Raw genomic sequence first — 24,759 nt, forward strand, 5'->3', positions numbered from 1 at the left:
CTCACTGATCTCTACCAACCCAAGCTTCTGCGATTTTGATTCTGACGCGAACCAGACCGGAAGTGCTGTCCAACGACTGCCTATACTTACTAGAAACAACGGAAACGTCCTCCCCACTATCGTTCCGCCTGCGCCGCGGGCAACGGTTCCGTTTCGCGGCCCGGAAGTGCGGCCTTCAAATTGACAAGCAGGAGGTAGCCACTACTGAGCCTGGTGCCTGAGGAGTCGGAGGTGGGGTCAAGCGGTCATTCCCCTGCCTCAGAGTCAGGGGGAAGGCTGGGGCGTGCCTGGAGAGGGACGCTCGCGTGAGGATCGGTGCGCACGTTGCGAACGCAAGAGGGCACTGCAGAACCGGGGCGGAGTGCAGGCAAGGGTGCAGAGGCGGGAAAGAGTGGGTGCTGTCGTAGTGGGCCTGAAGTGGTCTCTGGCGTAGGGTGGGAGAGAGACAGGTTAGTGGAACAAAATGTATGGCCTGGGTGAGGGTGTGGCCGCGAGAACGTAGCAGCAGAAGTGGGAGAGTGTGCTTTTGTTTTGAGACATGCAGGAAGGTCCTGCTGCATCTAAGAACTCCGACCCTCTGGGAAGTAGGCCGGGATTGGGTTTGAGGAGGAATTCAGGACGTATGGGTGGCACACTAGTTGAAAAAGGAGGCCGTTGACAGAGGTAGGTGCAAAGCCTTGGTCCGTGTGAGGAATTAATTCATCGTCGCAGAGATAAACTAGGTTAGGCTCCCTCTGGCTGCCGCATGAGGGAAAGGCCTGGAGGTGGGGATGTAAGGTGACTTCCAACAGTCCAGGCTAATGGTAACTAGAACGATGTATAAAATAATCCAAGAGAAAGGGAGGAATCTGGCTGTGCCAAAGGGAAGGGCGTTTTTGTATTAAGGATCTAGAAACATTGAGTCTGAGATTTCAGTAGTCCCTGTATATGAGCAGGATTTAATGGAGTGGGAACTCTGGGGCCATGGCCCTAGAGAGACAGGCTGGTGGACAGTGGACAGACATCAGGACATAACCTGTATCTTGATTCTCTCCCTTAGAGTTGTATGAAGTCTGACCCAAGTGTAACACTGTTGTTTGTTGAATAAGGAAACAGGCTGAGAGACCTGGAGTTGCCTGCTTGATGGGTTAACTGATATCTCAAATTCCCAGCTCCTTTGCAGGGCTTTGCACAGGGGTGGGGGAGATACGGAGGAATACTATCCTTGTCCAGTTCCCCAGCATGGTTAGTGCCAGGATGATGATTTAGGGTTCATAAGAAGTATGGGATTCTAGCTTGCTGGCCTTTCAGATCCCTTTTAAAGTTTTAAAGCCCCCACATAGCACCTCTCAGGTGATGTAAAGAAAAAAAAGGGGGGGGGGCTGTACTATTTATTGCTTTCCTTGGATATGAAGGACACTAATGCCCAGCTTGAAGAGGTGCTCCCAAATCATTCTGTGCCAGGCAGGTGCATCCCACCCTCCAAATACACTAGTTAGTGAGACCTAGTTCAGAGGCAATCTTGGATCTTCGTGGGATCTTACTGGTGTTAGGATAAAGAAGTCTGACTAGGGAAGAATACAAAAGAAAAGAAAAAAGCCAGAGTAGAAAGTGTCATGGATAGCTTGGTGGAGATGAGCTAGCCTATTGTTCCTCAGAAAGGTCATTCTCAATTAGGCAGGGTTGCCAGTTTTGAACAGGGCTTACTAGCATTTTGTTTTGTTTTAAACAAGGCTACCCCTTGGAAGGAGGGCCTTCCCATGATTTAAGGCTATTAAAGATGGGAGCTGGGTAAGTTCCCAGTCGGAGGCTAAGCCTGAATCCTCCTTGGGACAGAAAGTAGGGGATATATTCTGGGGTTCCAGGGATGGAGTTCACTGAAGAGTACTTAGTCTGGGGCTGTATTTTATGTGTTGGTTCAGGGACTTAGGGACTGGCTGCTAGGGACCCATGAGGTGTGCCAAGCCTGAGGATGTGACGAAACCTTGTGAAAGGACTAAGGGAACTAGGACATACGATGGCAGAGTCCTTAGCTGATAGCCCACTTCCCATTGTCTCCTTGTCTCCTCATCTAGCAGATGGCAGCGACAGAGGCAGTGCACCACATCCACCTCCAGAACTTTTCGCGCTCACTACTGGAGACCCTCAACGGGCAGAGGTTAGGCGGTCACTTCTGCGATGTGACTGTGCGCATCCGAGAGGCTTCGCTGCGTGCGCACCGCTGTGTGCTGGCTGCTGGCTCACCCTTCTTCCAGGATAAGCTGCTGCTTGGCCACTCAGAGATTCGTGTGCCACCAGTGGTGCCTGCGCAGACAGTGCGTCAGTTGGTCGAGTTCCTGTACAGCGGCTCTCTGGTGGTGGCACAGGGCGAAGCGCTGCAGGTCCTCACAGCAGCCTCTGTGCTTCGCATCCAGACAGTCATTGATGAATGCACTCAAATCATTGCGCGTGCCCGTGTACCCAGTGCACCAGCGCCTCCGCCTCTGCCACCACCCGTGGCCCCTCCACTTGCACCTGCGCAGCTACGCCACCGTCTACGCCACTTGCTGGCTGCTCGCCCACCAGGACATCCCAATGCTGCACACAGTCGCAAGCAGCGCCAGCCTGCACGGCTTCAGTTGCCTGCACCCCCGGCACCCATCAAGGCCGAGGGCCCCGATGCAGAGCCAGCGCTGACTGCCGCCCCAGAAGACAGAGGTGACGAGGATGACGATGAAGAGACAGATGAAGAAACTGACGCTGAAGAAGGTGAAGGTGGTAGTGGCCCAAGTGAGGGCCAGGAGCCCTCTGCCTTCCCTGACTGTTCAGGAGGCTTCCTTACTACCGAAGCTGACAGTGCTCTTGAGGACCTACCTGCATCCGCTGCCATCACTGATTATGGTGGTGCTGGGAGAGATTTCCTTCGGGGGACTACAGTGACCGAGGATGTGTTTCCAGATAGTTATGTGTCAGCTTGGCATGAAGAAAGCAGCGGGGGTCCAGAAGGTTGTCCAGTGGAAACCTCTGCTCCACCTGACTGTGCCTTGGCTGGGCCTCGCCCAACTGGCGTGAAGACCCCGGGCCCCCCAGTGACTCTCTTTCCCTTTCACCTGGGCGCCCCGGGTCCTCCAGCACCAACACCTTCTACTCCATCGGGGCCAACCCCTGCGCCCCCACCTACCTTCTACCCTACGCTCCAGCCAGATGCAGCCCCCAGTGCTCAGCTGGGAGAAACCCCAGCTGTGCTCCCAGCTGTGCCTGCTACTCAGGCCACAGCCATCTCAAGCGCTCCTCTGCGAGCCCCCGGGGCCCCAGGTGCTGAGCAACCGGCCTATGAGTGTAGCCACTGCCGCAAAACATTCAGCTCCAGGAAAAACTACACCAAGCACATGTTCATTCACTCTGGTGAGTGGGAGAGGAAAGGAAATTGCCTCTACTAGCACAGATTTCTAATATCCTTAATCATTGGAGATTTGGTTCCCCGGGTGGGATTGGCCATTTGAGCAGCTTTGTTTTGTGATAACCCTAGAAGACTGGAAATTTAGCTCCCCTGTAAAAGTGGGAGCCTGCTTTTCCAAAGACTCCAAAGCCTTTGGAAAGCTAGCCTCAGCCTGGGGTGGTCAGGTTAAAGGAAGCGTTGGTGGGAAATTGGCCAGCTTCTGGAGTGGGAGCTGCAGGAGGAGACGTGGGTTGAAGGATGAAAGGCTTATTCCCATGAAAGTGGATCACAAAAAGGGTCTGAGTAGAGGAGGCTGGTGGAAGTTGGGGAAGAAGAATCCTTGAGGTTGGGGAGATGTGAGTGTATAGTCCAAATGGGCAATAGGCGTTCAAGACCAGTAGGATTCATTTTTTTAGGGTCCCTTCTAGACAATGGCATAGTTGAATGGGGATGTGGGTCCAGGAGAGGGGATCCCTGCAAAGCAGGATTCCAGAGTGGTTTCCTTGACGAGCAAAGGTGTCCTGAATTGATTTGGGAGGGAAAATAGAGGAATCCCTTCCAAGAACAGACCCCATGGAGAGCAAGCAGGACTAATGTGTGTGTGACTTGCTTTGTCATCTGTAGGGGAGAAGCCACATCAGTGCGCAGTGTGCTGGCGATCCTTCTCGCTACGTGACTACCTGCTTAAGCATATGGTCACACACACCGGCGTGCGAGCCTTCCAGTGTGCAGTGTGTGCCAAGCGCTTCACGCAGAAGAGTTCCCTCAACGTGCACATGCGCACACACAGGCCTGAGCGTGCGCCCTGCCCTGCCTGTGGCAAGGTTTTCTCACATCGTGCCCTGCTGGAGCGGCACCTGGCAGCTCACCCTGCACCTTGATTAAGATCCAGCTGCACACCTCACACAGGCACAGTCAGATGCCTTGGGCAAGGTCCACTCCACTAAAAGGCTTCTGCTACAGAGTACGGACCCTTTCCCTTTTCCACTCTGACCCCATTTTCCCCATGGACTTGGGATTCAGAATCCTATTTTCCTCCTACACATGCTTATCTTTTCTGGATGGACATGACTGGGTAGAAGATAGTCAGAGACCCTGCCACCTCAGAGACATAGCCATTTCCATTTCCAGGTTGAGCTGGGCACACAGACTCTTGGAACCCGATGCTGGATTTGTGCCCCAACCCCTGCCAGGTATGGTATCTAGGGCTGTCCTCTGTCCCAGTGCTGGGCTAGAATTCTCTGACCTCACCCCTATTTTGGGCCACCCTTCCTTCATTCAGCATGAGGGAACCTACTATGGGACTTTAGGATTCTGTTCTAATAAAGGACATTGGGCCAGTGCATGCCTCGTAGGCTTTCTGTGCTATGATATTGGGGCTTGGTCCCCATGTTCCTGGTTTGCACCTTCTTTGCAGTCCTCTGAGATTTCCTGGGCAGTTAGGCACAGTTTGGTTCCATATCCTGAACTTGTATTTGGGGATTTAGGTGGGTGGATGGGCTGAATATATATAAAATAGTCATCCAGTTTTCTTGAAGTGTTTAGCCCTGTGGGGAGGGAATTCCCATTCGAAATACTGGCTGCTACATTCACAATGGAGTCCCTTTTTCAACCAGAAACATTTTAGACTTAAGATTCTCCCTCCCAATTATGATAGACATGAATGTTGGACACCTTACTTGTGAGATGCCCAGGAGGGTTTTGGGGTCCAGGCTGCTTTGAGGGTATTTGAACCCTGAATACTGGGGCACCAGCCAAGTACTAGAGAATGCAGAGTGAACTGGATAGCTGTGTCAGGTAGGAGGGAAGCAAGAATGGCTAGGACCCAGGTTGCCAATTGAATAAAGAAGGTGACCTAGTGTCAAAGAAAACAGCATTAGATCTGCTGTCATCAGCTCAGAGAGGCATCATTCTCCCTGTCTCCTTCCCACCTCTGATGAGCTGATGCCTCACTCTACGGATTTGGTGCCAGGGGAAGGGCTCTAGCATGGAAGATCAGGCCCCAGCTCTACCTACTTGTCTCCTGGCCTTATGGGACTCCTCTGTGTCTGGGTATCACAAGCATAGCTCAGCCTTCTGAGTTCCAGTGTTATGGGGTCTACTTAGATTCAACACAACTCAACCACCAAAACAGAAAACAGAAATTTATTGCAATCAAGCCATTATGGATAGATTAGGGATGCAGACTTGGGAACTGAACTGCAAACCCCCATGCCTACTCCCAACCTCCAGATACCACCATGAGTCAGTGTTACAGAGCTTTTAAACCTGAAAACCACAAACCAGACGTGCCAAGTGACACATTTTTCTACCAGTCAGGTTTTGGGGAAAGGGAACTTTTCCTATGTGGCACACTTAACCTGTTCTCAGTGGTTGCTTTATTAACTGTGGTAAGGGGACTTGCCTAGCATTCATGTCTTATCTTCCCAACCAGGATGTTGGTTACCAGGGGAGATCTTGGAAACATAAACTTTGACCCCTATTCAAAATGGAAGTTTTACTCAAAATGGCTTCAGTTTGGTTCCTTTTTAAATACCCCTCTTGTACAGTATTCAGATCCTTGATTATCTATTTCAGAGTATAAGGAATTGTAATGGGTCCTTAGGACCATGACCATAACTGAGGAGCAGGAGGAAAAGAAGGGCCAGTGGTCCTGGTATCGTGCTGAGCAAGGTGGTTAGCCGACAGGACCAATCAAAGAGATATTGGAAGCAGTTATTAGCCTGTCTCCTTAGTTCCTCACTATCCATCAGGTTTTATTTTATTTTTGCTAAAGTGTCTCGGTCTATCCCAGAATGATTGGTATAAAAACAAAAGTTTCCCCCCCAAAGGAGTTTACTTTTGACTGAGCATTCTCAGCCTATTAAGGGGGCAAGGACAATGAACTCTCTTCTGTAACTAGTACCAGGTGAAATTGGGGCATCAGTTGTCAGGACCCAGGAAAGCCGAAATGCTGGTCAAAGGCTGGGTGATGGGGCAGTTTTAGAAGCATCTGGTTACCTGATTCAGCTGCAGAGACAGTCCATTGGATGGACTGATTTATGTAACCTTTCAGCAAGTCAAGAGCTCAGCAGTTTGTAGTCTGAAGATGTTCCCTGGATGGAGTCTGTCAGCCAAGTGGGAATCTGCTGAAACAAATAGACTAAGGACAGATGTTAAAATTTCCTAGTAATTAGTGAAGGGGAGGAATCCATTCTCAGCAATAGACAGGTGCAGAAACTTAGGTTGTACTTATCTGGAGTCCATATGACTTGTGGCAGGTGGATTCAAGCCTTATGACCCTTTTGACTCCATACTGAAACTCACATGAATTTTAGTGTTTTTTTGTTTGTTTGTTTTTTGGTGTTTTGAGATGGCTTCTCTATAGCTCTGGCTGTCTGGGAACTCTGTACACCAAGATGGCCTCCAATTCATAGAGATCTGCTTGCCTCTGGCTCCCAAGGGCTAGGATTAAAGCCATGTGCCACCACCGCCCAGCTGAATTTTAGTTTATCAAAGGAGATAAAAGTTCTAGATATCCTTAAGTCTATATTTAGAAGATAACCAAAGGAAATTTAAAATCCTGACTAAATAGTAAGTAGTCAGTGCTCTTTTATCAGTTTATCAGTTTTACGAGTTTATCAGAACTTCATTTATCAATGTTAAAACTTTGAACCTTTGAAATCTCATAACAATAAACTTTTTAAAATTAATTTATTTTTTAAAATTATTTTTAAGATTTATTTATTGTTTATACAGTATTCTGCCTGTGTGTGTGCCTGTGGGGCAGAAGAGGGCACCAGATCTCATTATAGATGGTTATGAGCCACCATGTGGTTGCTGGGAATTGAACTCAGGACATTTGGAAGAGCAGCCAGTGCTCTTAGCCTCTGAGCCATTTCTCCAGCCCTCTTGTTTTGTTTTGTTGTTTGTTTTAATTTTTTTTACAATTTATTCACTTTATATCCCAATTGTAGCCCTCTCCCTGATTTTTTTCTGGTCCTACTCTTCCACCCTCTTCTACCCTATCCTCCTCCCTTAGTCCACTGAAAGGGAGTCCTCCTCCTGTATCATATGACCCTAGCCTATCAAGTCTCATCAGGACTGCCTGGATCCTTTTCCTCTGTGGCCTGGCAAGGCTGCCCTGCTGTGGGGAAGTGATCAAAGAGTGAGCAGGCAACTGAGTCCATGTCAGAGACAGGCCATGCTTCCCTTACTAGGGAACCTACATGGAGACTGAGCTGCCTATGGGCTACATCTGAGCAGGGGGTCTGGGTCCTCTCCATGCATGGTCCTTGGTTGGTGCATTAGTCTCTGCAGGGGCCTCTGGGCCCAGATTTCTTGGCTTTGTTGTTCTCTTTGTGGAGCTCCTGTCCCCTATGGATGCTTCTATCCTCTGCTTCTTCCATAAGACTCCCTGTTCTGTCCAAAATTTGGCTGTGATCCCTGTTGGGTGGAGTCTCTCAGAGGACATCTATGATAGGCTCCTGTCCTGTTCCCTTTCTCCCATTGCTTCTGGTGTCTTTTCTGTTATAGCAATAGATTTTTAAAATAAAGTTATTTATTTATTTATTACTTATATAATATCTGCATGTATGCCTTCACATCAGAAGAGGGCACCAGATCTCATTATAGATGGTTGTGAGCCACCATGTGGTTGCTGGGAATTGAACTCAGGACCTCTGGGAGAGCAGCCAGTGCTCTTAAAAACAGTGCTCTTAAAAAACAGTGTCTTTTCTGTTATAACAATAGATTTTTACAGCTTGACTTTATATGCTTTAAATAATTTTCAAGACCCTTAGAACTTAAGTTTTAAGTTTGTTAGAACTTCCATTGACTTTGAATTTTTTTTTAATCTAATAATTTACCAGAGACACAAGCGATCATTATTGATGATAATTAGTCATTGTAAACCATGTTCTTTTAGTGAAAAGTTACATTTGAACCCGGTTTATCCTTTAATCTGAAGCCCGAGAGCAAGGGAAACCTTGTCTGCCTTTTGTTTGTTTGTTTAATGCAGCATTCAGCATTCTGCCTGCACACCAGAAGAGGGCACCAGATCTCATTATAGAGGGTTATGAGCCACCATGTGGTTGCTGGGAATTGAACTCAGGACCTTTGGAAGAACAACAGCCAGTGTTCTTAACCTCTGAGCCATCTCTCCAGCCCCAGTCTTCCTTTTCTTAACAAGAGATCCAGTAATTTTAATTAACTAATGAACTAACAAGGTGGTTGATTACCTTGGGGAAAGGAACTAGTTGTCTGTTGTTCTCTTGCTGACTAAGCTAGTTAGCGTAGTTGTCAATGTGATCTGAGACCCAAGAAGGTTAAATTATAATCTAAATGGCCTATGTATTAATTAAAATGACAGAGACTGATCCATAGTTCATTACTTAGGCAGCCACCCCACGCTTCTGTGGTCTCTCTCTCATTGGTGATGGGGGCAGAGGTTTCAGGACAGTGGCAGAGACATTTGTGTGGAGGAGGGGGATGGGAGAGACTGACTTCATCTTGTCTAGGTAAAGTGAGGCTATCAATTCTCCAGTATCTATCATGAATATCTGAGTCAATCAAGCCTTGTCTGTATTTAATTATTTGCTTTAGGCTGTACCTTGAAAACAAAAACAGGAGGCCAAATAAGGCTTATTCCTATAATTAATTGCGTTAGTACTTAGCATGACTACAAATACAGTTCTGACAATATCACAGTTTATTCATGTTTAACAGTTTATAATAAAAATAACAATTTCTGGATTGAAGCTGTTTTAGTATCAAGATAAGATTTTTAGCCAGGTGTGGTAGTGTATGCCTGTATTACCAGCATTCAGGGCGTCAGGAGCAGGTGGATCTCTGTGAGTTCGAACCAGCCTGATCTACAAAGCAAGCCTGAGATAGCCAGGACTACACAGACACACCCCCCCTACAAAGATTTTTAACTTATAAATGTAGTCTATAAAGAGACTGGGAACTTACATGGTTTATTTATTTATTTAGGCTGTACTTATCTGGTATGTCATTATAGAACACAACAGTTTTCTTGTATAACTTAGTTTACCAAAATATCTGTAGCTTAACAATGCTAGTAAAAACAAGGAGGTTAGACATATATGCTTAAATCAGTCTCTGTTAGCCTGAATAGTCCTTAGATAAGGACTATTTTTAAGCCAGAGAGTCTCAATTTTTAAATGTTGTAACCATTTAATATAGTTTTTTTTTTAATGTTGTAGTGACCCCAACCATAAAATAAACATCTGACTTGCAGGCAAATCCAGGCTACCCCTGTGAAAATGTCTTTTGACCCTCAAAGGGTTGAGACCCATAGGTTGAGAAATTGTTCCAAAGTCTTTGTCAGAGTGTTTAAGGTCATTGCCTCACTGCATTATAAGATAGGAATTCTTTAGTCTGTGGTGTTTAGCTGTGGCACTAATGTTTAGTCTTTTATTTACCTATTTATCAAGATCATATATTAATAAAGACATAATAAAATATCTGATAAACTTTAAAATAGCCTTATATATGTAAACATTTTTAGCATTAGTCTTTTTATTTATTTATCTTTATTTTACATACATTGGCCTTTTGTCTGCAGATCCTTTGAAACTGAAGTCACAGACAGTTGTGAGCTGCCATATGGTTGCTGGGAATTGAACACGGGTGCTAGGGAAAAGCAGCCAATGCTCTTAAACAGTGAGCCATCTCTCCAGTCCTATAAATGTAAACATTTTAAAAAGCTGTCTTAAAAATATCTAGTTTTGGGGTCTAGGGAAATGGCTCAGAGACTAAGAACACTGGCTGCTCTTCCAAAGATCCTGAGTTCAATTTCCAGCAACCATATTGTAGCTCACAACCATCTATAATGAGATCTGGCGTGCAGGGATTCAAAAATCCAGTTTTTAATTTTCTGTAAAATTCCAAAACTTCCCTTTTATTCTTTTTTCCAGAACTGAGGACTGGACCCAAGGCTTTGCACTTGCTAGGAAAGTTGTCTACCACTAACTAAATCCCACCTCCCAAAATTTTCCTTTTTTTCTTCTGCTTTTTTTTTTTTTTTTTTTTTTTTTTTTTTTTGTGACAAGGTCTCTCTATGTATCCCTGGCCTGGTACCATTATGGCCTTGAACTCACAGAGGTCCTCCTTCTGCCTCCTGAGTGCTAGGTTTAAAAGCATGCATTACTATGCCTGGCCAAATCACTTTTTTTTTTTTTTTTTTAAATAAGATTTAATACAGTATTCTGCCTGCATGTGTGCTAGCAGGCCATAAGAGGGCATCAGATCTCATTATAGATGGTTGTAAGCCACCATGTGGTTAACTCTGAACCTTAGGAAGAACAGCCAGTGCTCTTAACCTCTGAGCTATCTCTCCATACCTCCCAAAATTTTCTTTAAAGAAGTTTAAAATCAGCCAGGCATGGTGGCTCACAGGCAGTTGACATAGCGGCAGGCAGAGTGCAGAGTGCAGTAGGTTCAAGGTGAGCCCGGTGTACAAAGTGAGTCCAGGACAGGCAAGGCTACACAGAGGTTAAGAGCACTGGCTGTTCTTTCAAAAGTCCTGAGTTCAATTCCCAAGCTATCTATAATGAGATCTGGCGCCCTCTTCTGGTGTGTAGGCATACATGCAGACAGAACACTGTATACATCATAAATAAACAAATCTTTAATAAAAAAGTTTAAAATCGCTCAATTGGTAGGGTGCGGTAGAGCACGCCTGTGATCCCAGTGCTCAGGGAGGCAGAGGCGGGCAGATCTCTGTGAATTTAAGGCCAGTCTGGCCTCAGAGCGTCCAGGACAGCCATAGCTACACAGAAACCATGCCTTAAAAAAACAAAATTAATTAATTAATATCAATTGTATGCTTTTACAATATCAAAATAAAGTACTATTTTATTAATTAATTGAATTTATATCTCAGTCATAAGCTCCTCCCTCTTCTCCCAGTATCACCCTCCCTCCTACATCCCCTTTCCCCTGTTCCTTAAAGTCTTTTTTTTTTTTGTAACTTCAAGAGTGAAGACATAGAGCATAACCATACTTTGTAGAAGACAAAACCTAGTTTTAACAATGTAAACAATTTAGTGTCTCTAAAATCAGTACCAAGTGAATTACCCTTATGTTACAAAGTTTGGCTGCCAGTAAGATACATTTTTGTATATGAACACGTGGTGGTTTAATTTTAATCCCTCATTAAACAAGTATTGTTGTAAATTCTACCTTTTATAAAGCTGGTTTTTAAGATAGGACAGGAATTATATGAAAAATCTTTTTAAAAGAAAGATTTATTTATTTAATGTTTATGAATGCTCTATATGCATGTATACCTGCATGTCAGAAGAGAGCATTATAGATGGTTGTGAGCCACCATGTTGCCAGGAATTGAACTCAGGACCTCTGAAAGACCAGACGCTCTTAACCGCTGAGCCATCTCTCCAGCCCCCTATATAAAAATCTTAAGATAACTTTTTGTTACAGATGTTACAGATTTTTAAACATGTCCATTAATTGATTATTATCTGTAACCAAAACACAGAACATAGTAAATTCAAATATTTAAGACTGGTCAGAAACAGACATGTAGTGGCCACATACATTTCTACACTTAAAACAGACAGATAAAACTTTCCTTATCTCTTCTAGCTGTAATTTCAAGGTTGTAGTGCCTTGTTACCAGCTCAGTCCAGTTTTCACCCACAAAGCAGTTCTGTAACCGGACTAGCCTGCCATCCTCCCTACTGGAGAAAGCTGCCCACCAGGTCAAGCATCACATTCTGCAAGCGTATTACTCCAGGTCTTGCTGCAGTGGTTGATGGCATTTGGTTTAGCACCAGTTAATCTTTGAAATGAGTGAAGACTAAGTCAAGGGATGAACTGCCAGCAGATGAAGTTTGGCTCATTTCTCTGAGTATGAAACACAGAGCAACAATCAAATAAACACTAACTACACACACAAACTGACAGTCATGGACCAACCAACATGCTGAGAATAACCAATAGACTGGGGAGGACCAGATGCCCTATCAAAGGGCCCAGGAGGTTGATGAGGTGTCCCTCAGTCCCCTCAAACTCTGAAAGCAGTGCTGCCTCCTGCTTCTCTCAATGAATAAACCAGTGATGCACCAAACAGAACCAGAAAGAGGCTTACCTCCATAGGTCTTGGACTTCAAAAATGAAGTCCCTTGGCTGCGGATGATTACAATCAGGTACTTGGGTAGAGTGTTTGGATTCCCAGCCAGCACACCAAATGTTATGGGGTACACTTAGATCCAACACAAACACTCAAGTCAAAACAAAAAACAAAAATGTCTTGTAATCAAGCCACTACTTATACATCAGGGATGCAGGACTTACTCAGGAGGTGACCTCAGCCAGAATGTTCAAAACTTTTAAGTCTCAAACCCACAAGTATCTGTGCCAAGTTACACTGCAGTTTTCTACCAATCAGGATTCAGGGCTAGGGAATTTTTAAAGAAACATTTCCCCTATGTAGTACTCCCATCCTGTTCTCACTGGTTGGGTTATTGAACTGTGGCAGGGCAACTGCCTAGCACTGTTTCAACTTGCCAAGCAGGATGTTAGCTACCCACATACACATCTTTGTCTGCCAAGCAGGATCAGTTTCCTAGGGAGGTCTTGGGAACTTTAACTTTATTTGGCCCCTATTCAAAATGCAAGTTTTGCTCAAAATAGCTTCTGTTTGGTTCCTTCTTACACCAAGACTCAATCCATAGGGATACCAGAAATTAGGAAATGTCTTAGTTCAATGGGCTCATGAAGGAGAGCAGAATCGTGTTTAAATCTAAATGATAAAGGTGTTCTAATTATTTACCGAGCTGTTACTGTCTACCTGATAGGTGCCTTTTCCCCCTTCAGGGCAAGGGCTGGGTTTCATGAAAGGAGTTCAAGTCAGACAAATAAAACCACAGGCTGTGTTCCTTACCTTGTTTTTTTCTTGTGGCTGGAGTTAGGCAGATTTTGTTCCCTGTCTCACTAGTTTCCCACACCTGACAGATAGGAGAGAAAGGTGGTTGGTGGTGTCCAATGGAGATGGGGCAGACCTGGCAATCAGGCAGGAGGCTGGAACTGTAGGAGGACTCCCAGCCAGTAAGAACTAAGTAACAGAGTCCAGGGGTCAAGAGCAGTTGCTGATTGTATCTGGTCATTTGTGGGGTAGGCAGATTTCCTTAAAGGCAGGAAGTTAGGGCTTCAGAGCTCAGTTGAGATTACACACTTTCAGCCACTTCAGAAAGAGTCAGTGCCATGGGTGTTTGGCAGAAGCTGACCTTCCTCTTCCTGCTGCTGCTGCTGCTGCTGCTGGTTGGCCTGGGGCATCCCCCATGGCCAGCAGCTATGGCTCTGACCCTGCGTTGGTTCCTGGGAGACCTCACATGTTTTGTGCTGCTAAGCTTGACATTGCTCGCCAGACCCTGGATCAGCTCCTGGATGCCCCACTGGCTGAGCCTGGCAGCTGCAGCTCTCACATTATCCCTGTTGCCTCCACAGCCACCTCCAGGACTACGATGGCTGCACAAAGATGCGGCCTTCACGTTCAAGCTCCTCTTCTATGGCCTGAAAATCAGGAGACGCTTTAACAGGGAACCTCCAGAGACTTTTGTGGATGCTGTTGAGCGGCAAGCACGGGCACAGCCTGACAAAGTGGCCTTGTTGTGTACAGGATCTGGGGCCTGCTCAATCACAAATAAACAGCTGGATGCCAGGGCCTGTCAGGCAGCATGGGCACTGAAAGCAAAGCTGAAGGATGCCACAAGCCATCAGGCCAGAGAGACTGCTGCCCTCTTAGTGCTCCCCTCCAAGAACATTTCTGCTTTGAGTGTGTTTCTGGGGTTGGCCAAGCTGGGCTGCCCTGTGGCCTGGATCAACCCACACAGCCGAGGGAAACCCTTGCTACACTCTGTGCTAAGTTCTGGGGCCGGTGTGCTGGTTGTGGACACAGGTGAGTGCCCCAGGAGCAGAAAGGGACAAAAGCAAAGGAGGTCAGAAGTTTTGGAAGCTGGGCAGAGAACCTTTTGTTGTGTTTACTCCAGTCCTAGGCAATTAGGGTCAAAATGTAGTTTACCTGGAAAGTAATTATAGGGTTACCACTTTGAACATTATTCTTCCCTAAATCTTTTAATTCTGTTTGACTAATTTTTTAAATTAAAGTTTCTGTTTGTAGGTTTTTTCAAGACAGGGTCTCATTATATGAAGCTCTGGCTGTCTTGATACTCATTATGTAGATCAGGATGGACTTGAACTCATTGAGATCCAGCTGCCTCTGCCTCCCAAGGGCTAGGGCCAAAGGCATGGGCCACTATGACCAGCTTTATTTGACTAAATTTATATTTTACTAATTATAAGATTTCTTTTTATTTTGGTTTTTCGAGGCGGGGTTTCTTTGTCCTGGAACTCACACTGTAGACCAGGCTGGCCTTGAGCTCACAGAGATCTGACTGCCTCTACCTTCAGAGTGCTGGGATCAAAGGCATGTGCCCACTACTTAAAGTGCTGCCCTAGCATTATAAAGTTCTTTAAGGACAGGGAAGCTTTTCTTTCACCGCCTGCTTTTCTGTTTCTGGGTCTCCTATCCTCCCTCTTGACTTTGAAGAAAGGTAAGATTTGCCTTTTTAATTCTCTGATGGTTGGTCCTGTAGACCTCCAGGAGAGCCTGGAAGAAGTCCTTCCCAAGCTGCTAGCAGAGAACATCCGCTGCTTTTACCTTGGCCACACCTCACCTACTCCAGGCGTGGAGGCTCTGGGGGCTGCCCTGGATGTTGCACCTTCTGACCCCGTGCCTGCCAGCCTTCGAGCTAAGATTCAGTGGAAAAGCCCGGCCTTGTTCATCTATACTTCAGGAACCACTGGTGAGGATGCCTGTGGTTCTGCCCCACCCTCCGCACTCTGATCATCTTGCACCATGCCTTCTGTTTGTCTTCTCACACCCAACAACTCTGCCATTGATCTGGACTTCTGACTTTGACTCTAACCCCTAGTCCCCTAGTGTAGTTTTTTTTTTTTTTTTCCAAGACAGGGTTTCTCTTGTAGCCTTGGTTGTCCTGGACTCAGTATGGTCTTGAACCCACAGAGATCCTCCTGCCTCTGCCTCCTGGAGTTGGAATTACAGGTGTGTGCCACCACGCCAGATCTGTATTACTCCCAGTTCTGAAAACCAATGGGAGAGTGGTGCTGTTCACAAGTAAATTCCAGCACTCAGAAGGTTAAGAGGCAGGAGTATATAGAGTTCAAGGTCTGTTCATTTCAGTGAAGCACATACTAAAGTTGGAACAATCCACAATTTAGCATATTCTCATGTTTGGATGACAGGCAAATTCACAAAGCATTCCATTTCATGTTTTTAAAAAGGAATAAGGGTTCAAGCTGGGTGTTGTAGAGGCAGAGGCCTACAGCTGTCTGGGTTTGAAGTCCATCTAGTCTACAGAGCAAGTTTGAGAATAGCCAGAGCTACACAGAGAAACTGTCTCAAAACAAAATAAAACAAAACCTGCCTCTGCCTCCCTGAGTGGTGGGATCACAGGAATATGCCACCACACCTGGCTAGCATTAGTTTCAATAGCCAAAAAAGTGGAAGCTGAAATGCCCATCAACAAATAAGCAAAATATGATTTTAATCATATGGTGGGAAAAAAAAGGAATGATGGTTCTTTTTGTTGGAAAGAAAGGAAAGACAGAAAGAGGGAAGAAAGTATTGTGGGGTAGTCACTAGAGAAGACTGCTCCAATATGGGTTTAAGCCAACGGAAAGTCTTTATTAGCTGCCAACAACTACACTATGTGTTTGGGATCCCAGTGTAGCACTGAGCCTTTCTCAGGATGAGCTTTTAAGCACAAAAACCGTTGTGGGTTAACATACTTCAGTTAACAAGAACAGTTAGCCAGAAGCAGAACTACAGAAGTTAAAAAGCAAAGCTAGTACATTTTATGACTTTCCCAGTTTTGGTTTTGGCAGGTGGTGTTGTCTACATGCTGAGTTTTACAGCCTGGACGGTATTTCCATCATGGAGACAGCTGTACTAAGGTTTTGGGGACCTACTGAGGTCTGGGGCCTTGTTACAGAAAGGAAAGAACGAAGGAAGCATTGAAGACCAGTCTGAATTACCTAGTGAGTCCAGGCTAGCTTGAGCTGCAGAGAGAGAGAGAGAGAGAGAGAGAGAGAGAGAGAGAGAGATATCTTGACTCAAAAAACAAAGTATGCAGGGAAAAAAAAAAGACAACCATGAGTTTTCATTCCTAGTGTTATTTATTTGTTGGTATTTTGAGACTCTAGTAGCCCCAACTGTCTTTGAACTGCCTATTATATAGTTGCCTTACCCTCTTGAGTGCTGGGATTATAGGTTTGGATAACCTTATCCAGAAACTCTCCATCCTTTCTCCCCTTTGAGAGGTTCAAACCTAGTCAGATCTGACTGTGGATACCCACCCTGAAGTTGTGGTCTCTCTTCCTACCCAACCCTTATTGCTCTTTCACCCTCTAGGGCTTCCAAAGCCAGCCATCCTATCACATGAACGGGTTGTGCAGACGAGCAGGGTGCTGTCCTTCTGTGGGATCTCAGCTGATGATGTGGTCTATAATGTCCTACCTTTGTACCACACGATGGGACTTGTCCTTGGAGTCCTTGGCTGCTTAGAACTTGGTAAGTCCACCAAGGACTTCTCTAACCCAAAGGACCACAGTGGGTGTTAGCGTGGGGCAATCAAAAGGACAAGATTCCATGCTGTGTACTATAACTTTCTATTCTTCATCCCAAATTTGGGGCCACATAATCCAAATGGGTTTCAAACTCAGTATATAGCTGAAGGTGGCCTTAAACTTCTGACCCTCCTGACTATACTTCCCAAGTGCTGAATTATAGATGTGAACCACCATGGCCAGGTTTGGTTTTCTTTTGTTTGTTGGTTGGTTTGTTTGGCTTTTTGAGACAGGGTTTCTCTGTGTAGCCCTGGCTGTCCTGGATTCCATCTGTAGACCAGGCTGACTTCAAACTCAGTGATCTGCCTGCTTCTCCCACCCTGAGTGCTCTGATTACAGGCGTGCCTGGTTTGCTTATTTATTTATTTAATGTATTTGAGTACTCTATCTGCATGTACACCTGCATGCCAGAAGAGAGCAGCAAATCCCTTGGTAGCTTGGTTGTGAGCTACCATGTGGTTGCTCCTACCATGTGGGAATTGAACTCAAACCTCTGGATGAGACAGTGCTCTTAATCTATGAGCCATTTTCTCCAGCCCTCAACATGCCCAGTTTTAGACACTTTATTTTTCCTTGAAAGACAGGGTTTCACTCTAGCCCTCTCTGACACAGAACTCAATATACAGATCAAGCTGGCTTCACAGAAGTCTACTGGCCTCTAACTCTGGAGTGTTAGGATTAAAGGCATGTACCACCATGCTTGGCTAGATGCTGTTACCTTTTTTAAACTAAATATTTATTTATTTGCTTATTTATGTATTACACAATATTCTGTCTGTGTGTGCCTGAGCATCAGAAGAGGGCACCAGATCTCATTATTGATGGCTGTGAGCCACCATGTGGTTACTGGGAATTGAACTCCAGGACCTTTGGAAGAACAGCCAGTGCTCCTACCCTCTGAGTCATCTCTCCAGCCCAATGCTGTTATCTTTATGCCTATAAATATTACAGTATGCTTCTGTAATGAAAACTGATACCTAATAAAATTAATAGTGACCCTTTAATATCATTTGATACACCTTGTCAGACTTTCCAAGTTCTGTAATTAATTACATGTTCCTTGTTAAAACAGTATGCTCAGAGGGCATGGTGGTGCACGCCTATAATCCCAACACTCAGTGAGGCAGAGGCAGATGGATCTCTGTTGAGTTTGAGGCTAGCCTGGTCTATAAAATAAGTCTAGGACAGCAAAGGCTACACAAAGAAACCCTGTCTCAAAAAATCAAAAACAAAAACAGTATGCTCCTCTTTCCTCTTGAATTTCCTGTTAGATTAAAAATATCACTGGTTTTTACTGGTGAGTAATGCCAGTAAGCTCAATAGGACACTCAGGAGGCAGAAGCTGGAGAACCACCGCAGTTCAAGCTCGACCTCATCTATATACATAGCAGGGTCTAAGCCAATCATGGCCACAGCCATGCCACAACAGGTAATCATGTATCTTCTCACAGCAACATGGAACATGATTTTTCCCTCTACCAGGAGCCACCTGTGTCCTGGCCACCAAGTTTTCTGCCTCCCGATTCTGGGCCGACTGTCGGCAGCACAGGGTGACCGTGATCCAGTATGTGGGTGAGGTCCTTCGATACTTGTGTAATATTCCTGAGGTAAGGTTCAAAAGTGAAACTCATGGAGCCCCAGATGACTTTCCAGATAAAGTTATCAGATAAAGATTTAGGTAAGAGTGAAGATAAGACTCAGAAGTAGAATATAGGCCTAGCATGTGTGAGACCCAACATCAAAGACAGAAAGAATCAGGTATGGATCTCAAGCAAGGTCACCTCTTGGCTGCACAGAGTTGAAAGTGAACCTGGGCTACACTGAGACTCTGTTTCAAAACAAAGTCTCACTGGATAAGTTCCAAATACTTTCCACATTTTGTAATGGGCTGTTTTGATGGTTAGTCACCCGAGCAGGTATGTCTTAGTTTCCTTTTGTTGTAAAATAAAAAAGCAACCTAAAGAAGAAAAGGTTTGTTTAGCCCACAGTTCTAGGGTATAGTGCATCATTGTGGGAAGTCAAGGCTTCCAGAATTTTTTTTTTAATTTTTATTTTTTTAATATTAGTTACAGTTTGTTAATTTTGTATCCCTGCTGTATCCCACTCCCTCTTTCCCTCCCAATCTCACCCTCCCACCCTCATCTCCTCCCTGCCCCTTTCCAAGTCCACTGATAGGGGAGAACCTCCTCCCTTTTCATCTGATACTGGTTTATCAGTTATCTTCTGGACTGGCTACAAAGTCCTCCTGTGTGGCCTACCAGGGCTGCTCCTCCCTCAGGGGGAGGGGGGAGGAGGAGGAGGTCAAAGAGCCTGCCATTGAGTTCATGTCAGAAACAGTCCCTGTTCCCCTTATTAGGGAAACCCACTTGGATACTGAGCTACCAAGGGCTACATCTGAGCAGAGGTTCTAGGTTACAACCATACATGGTCCTTGTTTGGAGAAACAATCTCATAAAGACCCCTGTGCCCACATATATTTGGTCCTTGTGGAACTCCTGTCCTCTCCAGGTCATATTAACTCCCCCCCCCTTTTTTTTGATTCCCTGCACTCTGCCAAAGGTTTGGTTATGAGTCTTAATATCTACTTTGATACACTACTAGGTAGAGTCTTTCAGAGGCCCTCTGTGGTAGGCTCCTGTTCTGTTACTTATTTGCTCCTACATCCAATGTCCATCCCATTTATCTTTCTAAGTGAGGATTGATCATCATACCCTGGGTCCTCTTTCTTGTTTATCTTCTTTAGGTGTATAGTTTTCAGTATGTTTATCCTATCTTATAGGTTTATATAAGTGAGTATATACCATGTGTGTCTTTCTGCTTTTGGGATACCTCACTCAGGATGATCATTTCTAGGGTCATCCAGAATTTAAAGCAACTCATCACATCCCATACACGGCTGAGAGCCTCAAGTAATGAATTAATCCATGCATGCAAATACTCACCTTGCTGTTTCCCCTTCCTTCAGTCCAGCCTATAAAATTATGTCTTCCACATCCAGGATGGGTCTTCCAAAATCAATCTCTCACAGGCATACCACAGGCCAGTCTAACCTACACAGTCCTTCACTTCGTGACTCTTAATTGTGTTAAGATGAGAAACTGATTATCACAACAGATGACGTCACCTTGTCCAGTTCCTTTTTTGTTTGTTTGTTTGTTTGTTTGTTTGTTTGTTTGTTTTTTGAGGCAGGGTTTCTCTGCGTAGCCTTGGCTGGCTTCAACTTGGAGATCCTCCTGCCTCTGCCTCCCTGAGTGCTGGGATTACAGGCAGTGCCACCTTGCCTGGCTTACCTTTTCCAGTTTCAGTGGCTTTATTTGGAAAGCATAGATTACGAACAGTTCCAATCTGGACCTTAGCCAGCCCTAAATTTCATCTTACAAATACAACTACTAATGGTAGATACTGGAATAAAAAGAATAGCTCCTTCTTGAAGGAGTCTTTGTAAAGATGAAATGAATTTACTATATGAAATACCTAGAACAACGTGGCTCAGGATAAACACACCAGATTGGAGATGCTCTCTTATTTTTTCCTTCGAGACAGGCTTTCTCTGTGTAGCCTTGGCTGTCCTGAACTCACTTTGTAGACCAGGCTGTCCTCTAACTCACAGATATCTGCCTGCCTCTGCCTTCCAGAGTTCTGGGATTACAGGCATGCACCACCACACCCAGCTGAGATGCTCTTATTTTTATAAAGCTATGAGCTATGGTCCCTAGGAAACTGTCTCTAGGCCATATGTTCCCCTCCCCCAGTGTCTTTCCACCCCTTTAATTTAAAATCAAAAGCCTCAAGAAATGCCTTCTCAGAAAGGTCCCCTTCCAAGGTTAACACTTAGAGATACGGTTTCAGATAACTGCCTACTTCACTTTAGATGAATGCCAACACCAAACAGAAACGTTTTTAGATAATGCCTCCAAGTAAAAACTGTCCTAGGGCTGGGCGTGATGTTGCATGCCTTTAATCCCATCAGAGGATCTCTGTGAATTCTAGCTCAGCCTGGTCTGCAAAGCAAATCCAAGACAACCAGGGCACTTATTACACAGAGAAACCCTGTCTCAACCCCCCCCCCCCCACACACAAATAACTATACTAGGCCAGTGTTCCTGGTAACTACCCTAGGTAGTGTTAGATGGTCTGATGCTTGCCTGACATTAAGATCAGAGGTGGTTGATGTCTCCAGTTACTCCTAGCTCCATTACCCTGCATGATAAAGGCTACCCCAAGCAACTTTCTCTAGGAAAAACAACCCTATAATGTCTGGAGGAACATTTTAGGTAAAGACTCAATAATTTTTTTTTGCTAAGATGAAGATCTTCCTATATAGGTCAAGCTGGCCTGCAATTTGCTATGTGACTCATTTTGATCTCCCAACTAATAATCCTGCCTTAGCTTCCTGAGCACTGGAGTTTTAGGCATGCCCAGCAGCATGTCTAACTATCCTTAAGTATCCTAGGGAGATTCCCTAAGTATAGGCCCCACCACCTAGTTGATTCCCAATTAACACCTAAGATACCCTCTTCAGAAAGTTCCCAACCATACCCTTCAGGGCACCACTTTTTGACCCTTTGTGGGATGTTCCTGCAGCAACCAGAAGACAAGAAACATATAGTGCGCTTGGCAATGGGCAATGGACTTCGGGCAGATGTGTGGAAAACCTTCCGGCAACGCTTTGGTCCCATTCGAATCTGGGAATTCTACGGCTCCACAGAGGGCAACGTGGGCTTAATGAACTATGTGGAGCGCTGTGGGGCTGTGGGCAAAACCAGCTGCTTCCTTCGAGTGAGTGGATAAGACATCCAGCATGATGGTGGTCCTGAAACTGAACCCCTCGTACCTTTGCCAATGCTTCCCATCCTTCATTGCAGATGCTGATTCCCTATGAACTTGTACAGTTTGACACAGAGACAGCAGAGCCTGTGAGGGACAAACAGGGGTTTTGTATCCCTGTGGGACCAGGTAAGGAGGCCAGGGGACCTCTTTGGATATGTGAGGGGTTGTCACCTTCACCTCCATGGCTGGAAGAAGCTACCCAAAGTCCTTTTATTATTTTTTTTCTTCAGATTTTTTTGGGTATAATTTCTCATGTAGCAGGGTGGTGGCGGCACATACCTTTAGTCCCAGCACTTGGGAGGCAGAGGTGGGCAGATCTCTGAGTTCAAGGCCAGCCTGGTTTACAGAGAAAGTTCAAGGACAGCCAAGGCTATACAGAGAAACCCTGTCTCAAAAACAAACAAACAGACAAACATCTCATGTAGCCCAAGCTGGTCTTGAACTCTTAATCCTACTGCCTCTGCTTCCCAAATGCTAGGGTAATAGGAGTGTGCTACCGTCCCTGGTCCTAAGTCTTAATAATGGTGATAGGTATCAGTGTCTGCAATCCTTACCTGGAACTTAAGCCACTGGCATGTCTGGCCATCACTTGGCTCTGCCCAGGCACCCTGCTTCAATCTTAGTCTAGTTTCTCACTCTTTGTGTTTCTCTCTTTTTCTCTCTGTTCTTTTTTTTTTATGGTTTTCGAAACAGGATTTCTCTGTGTATTTCTAGCTGTCCTAGAACTCACTCTGTAGACCAGGCTGGCCTCAAACGCACAGAGGTCCAAGCTGGGCAAGGTGGACAAATGCCTGTAATCCCAACACTTTGTGAGGCAGAGGCTGGAGGATCTCTGTGAGTCCAAGGCCAGCCTGGTCTACAGAGCGAGTTCCAGGACAGCCAGGACTATACAGAGAAACCCTGACTTGAAAAACCAACCAACCAACCAACCAACCAGCCAAACAAACAAACAAAACACCCTCACAGAGATATGACTGCCTTTGCCTCCCACGTGCTGGGATTAAAAGCGTGTGCCACCACTGCCCAGCTCCATTGGTCGTCAGCTTTCCGTAGGGATCACAGCCTCCTAGATACCAGTCCTTTTCCCTGTACCTTCTCTCCTGGGGTTTTGCAAGGGATTAGGTATGTCTTTCTTCCAACCCCCATTTGTCAGTTCCTCATCCTTGCCCTGTTTTCTCATGGACACCCTGATACAATCTTCTCTCTCTGTCTCTCTCTCTTTTCCAGAACTATCCGATTTTCCAAGTTTCTCTGTCTTCCTCTTGGTGTCTCGGTTTCTCTGGCCTTAAATCTGAGTGTCTCCCATCAACATATTTTTATAATTTTTATTTTATGTATCTGAGCATTTGCCTGCAGTTATGTATGTACACCTGGTATGTGCTTGGTGCCTGAGGAAGGTAGAAGAGGGTTTCAATTCCCCTGGAACTACAGTTACAGGTGATTGTAAGCCACCATGTGGATGGTGGAAATCGAACCTTAGATCTTCTGGAACAGCAACTAGTGTTCTTAACCCCTGGTTATCTATCTCTGTAGCCTTATCAGTACATTTTAGCTCTATGTTTGGCTGGGTGAAGAGTCCACAGTAAGGAACCTCTACCTTGGGCTGCCTCAGAGATGGTCAGGGTCCTCATTTAGGACTTATTTTCCATTTACATCTCCAGGGGAGGCAGGACTTCTTTTGACCCAGATTCGAAAGCACAGCCCCTTTCTAGGCTACCGTTCCCAGGAAGAGTCCAAGAAGAAACTGGCCACAAATGTAAGGCGCAAAGGGGACCTCTACTACAATACCGGGGATGTGCTTGTCCTGGACCAGGAAGGCTTCTTCTACTTCCAGGACCGCCTTGGAGACACTTTCCGGTCAGGCATGGGTGGGCTGGGGGCTGGCTTCCAGGGTGTCCTGCCTCCCTAGGGGTGGATGAGACCCCCTCTTCTCAGGGGTGGGACATGCCCTTCCTTGGATGTGGCTTCTATTCCCAGGGATGGGACATCCCTTCCTGGGGCTGGAGTCTCTCTTGGGGAGTGTAGTGTTCCTTGCAGGGGGCAGAGCATTCCTATCCTGGGTCGTGGCCTCCCTCCTTGCAGGTGGAAGGGCGAAAATGTATCTACTGGAGAGGTGGAGGAAGTGTTGTCGAGCCTAGACTTCCTAGAGGAAGTCAATGTCTATGGGGTGCCTGTGCCAGGTATGAAGAGTTCTCCTGATTTTAAATAAATCTTGCACTTTTTTGGGTGGAGGTTGTCATTACAAATTAGGGGCATTATTTGGGAAATATATAGGTTATGAGTTATGCCCAGTTGCACAGTGAGCAGAGCTGGGCCAGCTGAGAATGAACAGTGTGCTTTCCAGGGTGTGAAGGTAAGGTTGGTATGGCTGCTGTGAAGCTGGCTCCTGGGAAGACTTTTGATGGGCAGAAGCTATACCAGCATGTCTGTTCCTCGCTTCCTGCCTATGCCACACCTCATTTCATCCGTATCCAGGTGAGCAAGCGGTAGCAGGAGTTGATGGATATGGGAACTGGTGTCACAGTCAGGGCTCATAATTACTACTTTGCAGGACTCTCTGGAGATCACAAGCACCTTCAAGCTGATAAAGTCACAACTGGTGCGTGAGGGTTTTGATGTAGGGGTCATTGCTGACCCCCTATACATACTGGACAACAAGATCCAGACCTTCCGGAGTCTAATGCCTGACATGTACCAGGCCATTTGTGAAGGAACCTGGAAGTTCTGACTGCCTAGCCAACTGAAAAGTTGTCCAAAAGTGTGGAAATCAACAGTGGCCAGGATTCCCAGTGTCAACTTCACAAAGCTATCAGAATTCCAGACGTCCACAGAGAATAAACTTGAATGTATATGCAGAA

General features: G+C 45.6%; 2 protein-coding genes across 11 annotated transcripts; both read left to right on the forward strand.

Moving 5' to 3' along the window:
* Window positions 1-4,740, forward strand: Zbtb45 (zinc finger and BTB domain containing 45). Of its 8 annotated transcripts, none has more exons than XM_055607353.1 (3): window positions 1-231; window positions 2,055-3,363; window positions 4,022-4,740. In XM_055607353.1, the coding sequence occupies exons 2-3, from the start codon at window positions 2,058-2,060 to the stop codon at window positions 4,276-4,278; spliced, it is 1,563 nt and encodes a 520-aa protein (XP_055463328.1). In that variant the 5' UTR covers window positions 1-231; window positions 2,055-2,057; the 3' UTR covers window positions 4,279-4,740. The 8 variants fall into 8 exon arrangements, with proteins under 8 accessions (XP_055463328.1, XP_055463327.1, XP_055463330.1 ...); XM_055607352.1 differs by having other exon boundaries at window positions 2,058-3,363; XM_055607355.1 differs by having other exon boundaries at window positions 1-194; window positions 2,058-3,363.
* Window positions 4,741-13,523: 8,783 nt separating this feature from the next.
* Slc27a5 (solute carrier family 27 member 5) lies at window positions 13,524-24,759 on the forward strand. 3 transcript variants are annotated; one of them, XM_055607347.1, is made up of 10 exons: window positions 13,525-14,321; window positions 15,019-15,228; window positions 16,857-17,015; window positions 18,554-18,678; window positions 21,656-21,850; window positions 21,937-22,027; window positions 23,563-23,758; window positions 23,984-24,081; window positions 24,234-24,376; window positions 24,453-24,759. In XM_055607347.1, exons 1-10 carry the CDS (start codon window positions 13,628-13,630, stop codon window positions 24,627-24,629), a joined length of 2,088 nt encoding a protein of 695 aa, XP_055463322.1. In that variant the 5' UTR covers window positions 13,525-13,627; the 3' UTR covers window positions 24,630-24,759. The 3 variants fall into 3 exon arrangements, with proteins under 3 accessions (XP_055463324.1, XP_055463322.1, XP_055463323.1); XM_055607348.1 differs by having other exon boundaries at window positions 24,246-24,376; XM_055607349.1 differs by lacking the exon at window positions 16,857-17,015 and having other exon boundaries at window positions 13,524-14,321.

Source organism: Psammomys obesus, unplaced genomic scaffold (assembly GCF_907164565.1).
Source record: "Psammomys obesus unplaced genomic scaffold, mPsaObe1.curated_primary_1811, whole genome shotgun sequence".
NCBI classification, from domain to species: Eukaryota; Metazoa; Chordata; class Mammalia; order Rodentia; family Muridae; genus Psammomys; species Psammomys obesus.